The 8,109-nt window shown below is 39.6% G+C and overlaps 1 protein-coding gene across 1 annotated transcript; it reads left to right on the top strand.

Annotated features, from left to right (window-relative positions):
* Positions 1-6,339, top strand: LOC125482375 (clusterin-like). Its single transcript, XM_048594446.1, has 3 exons — positions 1-788; positions 2,971-3,191; positions 6,093-6,339. The coding sequence occupies exons 1-3, from the start codon at positions 740-742 to the stop codon at positions 6,306-6,308; spliced, it is 486 nt and encodes a 161-aa protein (XP_048450403.1). The 5' UTR covers positions 1-739; the 3' UTR covers positions 6,309-6,339.
* Positions 6,340-8,109: the final 1,770 nt, after the last annotated feature.

The raw sequence follows: 8,109 nt of genomic DNA, 5'->3' as shown, positions 1-8,109 counted from the left end.
GCCTAGACCCTTCTTCAGAAAGGGTCTAGGCCCGAAACGTCAGCTTTCCTGCTCCTCTGATGCTGGTTGGCCTGCTGTGTTCATCCAGCTCTACACCTTGTTATCTCAGATTCTCCAGTATCTGCAGTTCCTACTATCTCTGTTGCTAGGAATGGAAGGTTTGAGTTATAGGGAGAGGCTGGATAAGCTGGGACGTTTTAAACTGGAGCGTCGGAGGTTGAACCATGACCTTACTTTTTAAAATCATGAGGGTTATAATAAGGTGAATGGCAGGTTTATTTTCCCTGTGGTGAGTGATTTAAAGACTGGGAACTACATGTTTGAGATGCGAGGAGAAAGGTTTTTAAAGAAGACATGAGGAGCAAATGTTTTTATGCAGTGGTTTGTGAGCGGAATGAACTGCCAGAGGAAGTGGTGGATGAAGGTACAGTTACAACTTTTAAAATACATTTGGACGAGTAGATGAATAAGAAATGTTTAGAGATTTATGGGCCAGGTGCAGGCAGGTGTTGCTGGTTTAGTCTGGGATTATTGTCAGCATGGACTGGTTAAACCAAAGGGTCTGTTTCTGTGTTGTATGACCCTATGCATTCTGTAAACTCAGATTTTTATTCTCATGCCCATTAAACTTTTGTTCTCTCTTATTTGATTCTTATTAAAAGATGTGCAAAATTCAACAAATGCAGAGGGACGAGATCAGTACATCTGCCGTGAAATACGTCGCAACTCTTCTGGTTGCATGAAACTTTCCGATAAGTGTGAAAAATGCAAAGAACTTATGTCCTTAGGTAATTTAAAGTATTCAAATGATTAAATCATTAAAGAAAATGAGAAAAGAATGTTGTTAGCTTTGTATATATACGATTTAAATTTGTACTTGTGGTTGAGATAGTTTGTTTTGTTATCTTTGAGAAGTTTCCAGGAATTTAAAAACCTGTGATGTTAACAGTAGCTTTTGCTTAGTGGCATACCCTAAGCTCAAGTCTCTAGACTTCTGACTTAGAGTGTGTTAACCAGACTTCATTGCGTTATGGAGCAAGTTATGCATTGCCTTTGTGGATGTAGGAAATCCCATGGCATTATTTTGATGACAACCAAGGAAACTTCCTTTGTTTACTGACTATTATTTATCCCTCATCACTGTCAGAATCATTAAAACAAACTATTTTGTTATTATCTGTGGCCAAATAATATATCTTTTTTCCTTTTCTATTTAACTTCCTTTTTGTATTATATTAAATTAAATATTAGTTAAGAAGTACAAAGAAATTGCCAGGATGGTGGTTTGCACATTAGGTGGAGATGAAGGAAAAGATAATTGCTTAGACCAAAATTATATAACTGCTAAATTATTGACAGTTCCTCCTTGTCTGTTTCTGTCTGTGTAATGGGTGTGTTTTGAATTCCAAGCAATTAGGCATGTCCATCCATTTTAAGTTGGGGAAGGAAAGACAACAATTTGAGAACTGAAGATATCTGATAAACTGAAAAACCTAAAAATAACTATATTTCAAAATTTTCAAATGTCTGAGTCAGAAGTTGTGATGTGTGGTGGTAATTATGCACCACATCTTGGACCTTTTTCTATGTCAGTCCAGGAGACCATGCCTCACAATGAATAGTTCAACTCCACACTAAAGAGAAATTTATTTCTAGAATAATAGCTGCAAGCCAGACTGAATTACTGCTTCATAGCTAGTTATCCTACATTCAGCTAGATATTGTTTCAGTGTAATTTTGAGCATGTTTTGTGATAATTCAACTTTAAGTCTGATGTTAAATATGACCCTATGTACTGTACAGTAGATGGGTTGAGTAAAAACTAGTGAACAATAGCCACATTCCATGAAAGAACATTTTTTAAAAAAAACTGAAGAGTGAAATTCAGGAAGTTTAGTGTAAATGGACATAACTGACCAAGGCTCTATACCATTAGGTGGGACTTGCATGCAATGATCAATTTATCATAAATTCATTTAAGACACTTCCCAGAATTCTCTGTCCCTTACAAATTACCATGATGTACTGCTGTATTGTTGAGGTATTGTCTTTTGGTTGAATCACTGAAAACTTTATCTCGTGTGCACGTTAAAAGATGCTTCAAAGAAGGACAGGGGATCTCAGTGGTTTAGCTGGCACTTATCCATTAACAAACATGGATTAACTGTACATTTTTGCTATTGATCGAATCTTACCATGTGCAAATTGCCTGCTAAATTTGCCAATATAGAAATTTAAAGGCCCCAACATGAAAAGAGCCGCACCAAAAGGTTTTAAATTGGTAAATCTATTATGAACAATTCATTCCCACTCTAAGGTATAACTTCTTTTCACATAAGTGAATAAACTAAAGTAATATGTTAGAAGGTAAATGAAGAATGAAAACTAGAATGCTTAAAACATTTTTAGGCAGTTGAATTGAATAGCACAAATGTATTTAAGGTGATATTGGTTAGGCATGATCTGGAAAAGAGAATATAGGGCCATAGTGACAGTTAAATAATTAAGAAGAAAAGGAGGTTTCAAAGAAAAGGATAAAAATGAATTGATTCCAAACCAGGAGAAATGACATAAGTAGAAAAATAAGTTAATATAAATTTCTCCTACAAATTATGATTCTCTTCCATTTCACTAAATAAAACGTTTTAACAACTGCAGGGGCAGTTCTAACCCGTCCTATTTCAAAGCTCCTGTAATTAGAAAGCATGAAATTATTTAAAATTTATTTGAAAGATAATTCACACCATGGAATAACAAACTTTAAAGTTGCTCATTGTAGAAGGAGACTTTATTTTTGGCCTTGTATTCAGAAAGTTTCTTCACCTGCTAACACACTGCCAGTTTGTAAATTGGCTATTAAAGTAGAATTGTGAACGGTCACCCATTTATTAATAATAAGCAGTATGACGTTATTTTAATGACTGGGATTTTTCTATGACTCATTTGTTTTTCTCCTCTTTTGTGTTTCAGAGTGTTTTGATGTGGATCACAAACCCTTGCGAAAGGCATTTGAAGAGGCTCTGTCAATGGCAGAGCATTTTACAAAGAAATATGATAATCTAATGAAAGAATTTCAGCAGAAGATGGAAAATAGCACCAAGGAGTTAGAGACACTGAACAAACAGTTTGGATGGGTGTCTAAACTGGCAAATTATACACAGAGTCCTGATGGATCTTATCATGTGAAAGCTGTGAGTTTGAAGAACACCTGCAAACAAAAGAGCAGCATGTTTTTAACAAAAGTATAGTTTTACTGATCTCCAAATGCAGGAACAAAATGTGGTCTGAAGAACCATCAACTGGCTAAGAGCCATATGAGATACAATCCAGAGCCCAACCATCTTGCTCTGCTTTGTTAATGAATTGCCCCCTATTACACAATTAGAGGCTGTTCACTGATAATGAAGTTATCCACATTCACACGCATCAAACCCTGAACAACATCCAGCTTGGGTTAATAAGTGGCAAATAACAATCATGCCACGTAAGTGAAAACAATGATCATCTCCAACAAGAGGAAGTCTGCCCACCACTTATTGACATTCAACACCATTACCAGGCAGTTGAAACTTCCAATGGGCAAACACTGTCTCTGGAATCCCCTCAGAAGGTCCCTCTTGCATTTGAGTTAGTGACTTCAGATTGGTTCCAACTAAATTGGCTTAATAGTACCCAGGAAAAAAGTAGAGAAATTCAAACTTAATCGATAGCCAGAAATCACACTAAACTGAATGCTCCTCCATGCCCCACACTGACCACTGACCTTCCCATTCCCAACTGACCAACTGGACCTGGTGACCACCAGCTCCTCTTCCACCCACCACCCAATTACCCTGACTCCAGATACCCCACCTTTGCTCACTTCATCTACCTTCCAACCGAAGCCCTTACTTCACTCATTCACTAGAAATCATTAAATAATATTGAATTTTAAAATAGATAAGAAATGCTAATTAGGTAATTAAAAGTTCTGAGTTAGAACATTCTTCTCTTCTGTTTCCTTGCAATGGCCTGCACTTCCATTTGTAAACTTTTACAGTAGCCCAGAAGACCATCCCTAACAACTGCCCAAAAGTCAACTGACTTTGCCAAATACTGTCTGAATTATTCACTTCTCCATTCTCTTGTTATATTTGTTGCCTTTTTGTTTTTAAAGACTTTAGTTATTGTTTATCTCTTAATACCATTATGTAACAATATTAGATTTTACTTTTATTTTTGATAACTTATTTGGATCAATTGTTTCTGATTTCCAGTGCTATTTTAATAAGGAAGAGTTTCCTTTGGCCCTGAACAACTTGACTGTAATTTGCAGGTTATGTGCAACCTGTCAACCCTGAGTTTGTGCTTCCTAAAGACTGTGATGTGGAAATCATCTTGATCTAGCATTCTTTGCTATTTAGTACTTTCCTTTATTTAAGGCTCTCTACCTACCAGGTGGGGCATTTGTTCAATGATTCATTGGGGTAGGGGAACATTGAGCCATAGAGATATACAGCACAGAAACAGACCCTTCGGTCCAACTCGTCCATGCCGACCAGATATCCTAGACAAATTTAGTCCCATTTGCCAGCATTTGGCCCACATCCTGCTAAACCCTTCCTATTTATGTACCCATGCTGATGCCTTTTAAATGTTGTAATTGTACCAGCCTCGACCACTTCCTCTGGCAGCTCATTCCGTACACACACCACCCTCTGCGTGAAAAAGTTGCTCCTTAGGTCCCTTTTGAATCGCTCCCATCTCGCCTTAAACCTATGCCCCTCTAGTTTTGGACTCCCCATCCCAGGGAAAAGACCTTGTAGATTTACCCCATCCATGCCCCTCATGATTTTATAAACCTCTAAGATTACCCCTCAGCCTCCAACGCTCCAGGGAAAATAGCCCCAGCCTATTCAGCCTCTCCCTATAGCTCAAACCCTCCAACCCTACATTGATCTTAAATCAATCCCATTTGTGCTTCAGTTTTATGCCTGCACTGAGCGTGCACTATATTTCCCAGCCTCTTCAGAAATACAATTCCTGTATGTTAACATGGTTACATATTGGGAATTGATTTGCATCTTATTTAAAATAGTGCAGTGGGAATAACCAAATACTGATGTTTTTTCAGATTCTTCTTTCTTTGCAAATGCATGTGAATGCAAATAATTATCTTCTCCTCCTGACTATGTCATCTAGTTCAAAATTGACATAATGATTAAAACTGTAGCAACAACATGCCTAAAACTGTGCGCTGCTTTGGTTTGCAAATATGATAATGTACTTGAAACTTGATCTGTACACGAGAAATAATCTTCCTTCAATCTACCTGAAACAGTCCTTTCCACAATAGGTATTTTGCCCTGCCCATTGTACTCTTCCTTTCTTTCTTGCTGCATTCATTTCTTTTTTGGAACCTGTAGTTAGGTATGTTCAAAAACTCTGTTGGTTACTGTCTTGGAGCAGAACTTTAGCTGGAGAGTGGGAAATGGGTGACAGCTGTTTCTAGGCCCCCTGCCTAAACCTGCCTGCAGGAGAAATAGTCACTCATTATAATATCTATTTATATTTGGGGGCGTTTGGTGCCTCTTTAATTGGCCTGGAGACTGGCTGGTTTGTTGGCCTGTCAAAGCTGGCAAGCCAATTAGAGACTTTCCAACTTTAAAACAAGCGGGAACCTGCAGTAGAGGGTAACTCTCTAAACTGAATCCTGCAGCCAGGCCAACATACTTTTATAGGGCAGTCATAACTGCTTCTGCACCCAGGCAGAGAGGGTGTTCAGGCCTTGACTAGAACACTGGACCTTAAAGGAGGCCACCTTCTGGCACTTAAGTTGGCACCTGCCACCTGTAGCAACCTTAAGGTGCTTCACCCACCCTGCACAAATGGCCCCGACGCCGTAATTTTTATGGCACAAACATTTTAATTCCCTCTTCCTTTGAAGTTAAGGAAATACACTGCCTGATATTACACCAGTAGTTGGCACATGGCAGCAAACAGAAATCAATGGATGGACAAAATAAGACAGAAATTTTTGAATTGAGCTTTTTCAATTCTCTTTGCTCCAACACAGTGGAACTGACGTGTATCATTTCTCCCCCTTCTTCCAGATAATGTCAAGATCCCCGAACGAGAGTCCATCCAAAGATCCCAGTACCACAGTCACTGTCCAGATCTTTGATTCGCCTCCATTGACTTTCATGGTTCCAGGACAGAACTGGGAGGATCCTGAGTTCTCAGAAACACTGGCACAGCAAGCGTTAAAGCATTACAAGGAAAGCAGAATGTTACGAGGCCCACCAGATCATAAGCTGGAGACCATGTGAGTATCACTGTTACTTAGAAGTGGCACATTCATCTTGAATATTGAAGGAAAAATGTATTTTGTGGAAGGGTGGTTTAATATTGCTGTATCTTGCATTTCATCACTATCTCTAGGCTAGGTTTTATGTGACTCCATTGGATGTGATTTTGGTGGGGTGGGGGTACACTTAAATATAGACTGGCCACTTAGCCCACCTCCTGACACTCACCCTAGGCATCATCCCATAATTTGCCAAATGGGTGTGTGTGCCAAAACAAGTTGCGTGTCCAATTATTTAAATAACTAAGGGCCATTTGTGTCTGTTAACAGGAATATTGACCAACAGTATACTGCCCATACTATAGTATTGGCCAGCATTGGCAGCTGGATGGAGGGGGCAAGCATGCATGAACAGAGGCGGTGGATGAAGGCAATTCATTCAAAGGTTGTGCTATGCACACTTGCTGGCTGCCCAACAGCACTTGTTCCTCCGGCCCTCCCCAGGCTCCCTTCCTGCCCTAAAACCTCAGGACTTAACCTTCCCATGACCTTTGGGTCACTTCCTGCAGTAGGTGCTACTGGGAGTTAATTTTGGTTGGCAGGAGAGGGATAGAATTCCCACTCTCAGCTAATGTTAGCTGTTCCACAGTGTGTTTTGGTTACAAAACAGATTTGCAAAGAGCAAATTAGCTTTCAGATGCCGCTACCACATGCACCCCTCCCAACGACCCCGTTAAAATCAAGCTCTCTGTATTCGCCAGTGACAGAATATGACTCCATCTCATACTTGATGGGTTTCCTATCACAGCTATTCCACACTAAGTACAGAGCAGAATAATCAACTTCGTTGTTTCGGTCATAAACCTCATAGTTGTCAGTTATGGTGGAAACCTGATAGAGGCAAGTTACATTATCTTTGTTGGCCAGCAAGAAATGCTTTCTGTCTTTTAGTTCACCGAGGAACTATTGAAGCAGTGTGGAATTTGAATGTCTTTCACTAAATTGTTCAAACTAATTACTTAGCCTAAGTCATCATGGATTCCTGGTGAGATTTGCTGACCCAGAAATTGAACTCTAAATGTTTTCTAATTTCAGTCCACTGTAGTAGATAACTTTGGAACCCACTGCTAATGCTTCTCATTCCATCAGCTTTGTTGGAGACCACTTTCATCTCCTAACCACCCTATAAATTTGGGGCGACCAGCACAGAGTGTTTTTATAAACATTTCTTTCCTACTGGCCAACCAAAGTCTTCAGAACTCCATTTCAAATGGAATTTGAGTACAGCACTGTAACGGATACATAAACCGTCACATTTGAAACAAATGGAAGCTGGCCTGCTCGAAATAAGCAAAAGCCTAATTTAATTGGATTTGATGCTGGTTATAGGGATCCTACTGCCATTTTCACTGCATAGTGCACACAGTCAATTAGTAATCTTCGTTCTTTAGTCATAGGGGCTGAATGACTTGCTGTGATGTTTAAAGGGCCTATTGAGGGCTGCTCAAAAGAGGATAGATTTCAAATTTGTAAGTGACTTCTGTGGGAAGAAAAGTTTCGTTCATCCATTCTGCTGGCCACCTAAAGCTTGAAATTGTGCTGCCCAACCCAACATGTCCAATCAGGATTGCTTTCATAAACAGAGATAGTAGGAACTGCAGATGCTGGAGAATCTGAGATAACAAGGTGTAGAGCTGGATGAACACAGCAGGCCAAGCAGCATCAGAGGAGCAGGAAGGCTGACGTTTCGAGCCTAGACCCTTCTTCAGAAACGGGGGAGGGGAAGGAGGTTTTGAAATAAATAGGGAGAGAGGGGGAGAGGC

The sequence above is a fragment of the Rhincodon typus genome, unplaced genomic scaffold (assembly GCF_021869965.1).
Source record: "Rhincodon typus isolate 14 unplaced genomic scaffold, sRhiTyp1.1 hic_rhity00009481, whole genome shotgun sequence".
In the NCBI taxonomy this organism is placed as follows: Eukaryota; Metazoa; Chordata; class Chondrichthyes; order Orectolobiformes; family Rhincodontidae; genus Rhincodon; species Rhincodon typus.
The sequence above is the reverse complement of the archived record's forward strand: the minus strand, read 5'-3'. Positions and strand labels throughout refer to the sequence as shown.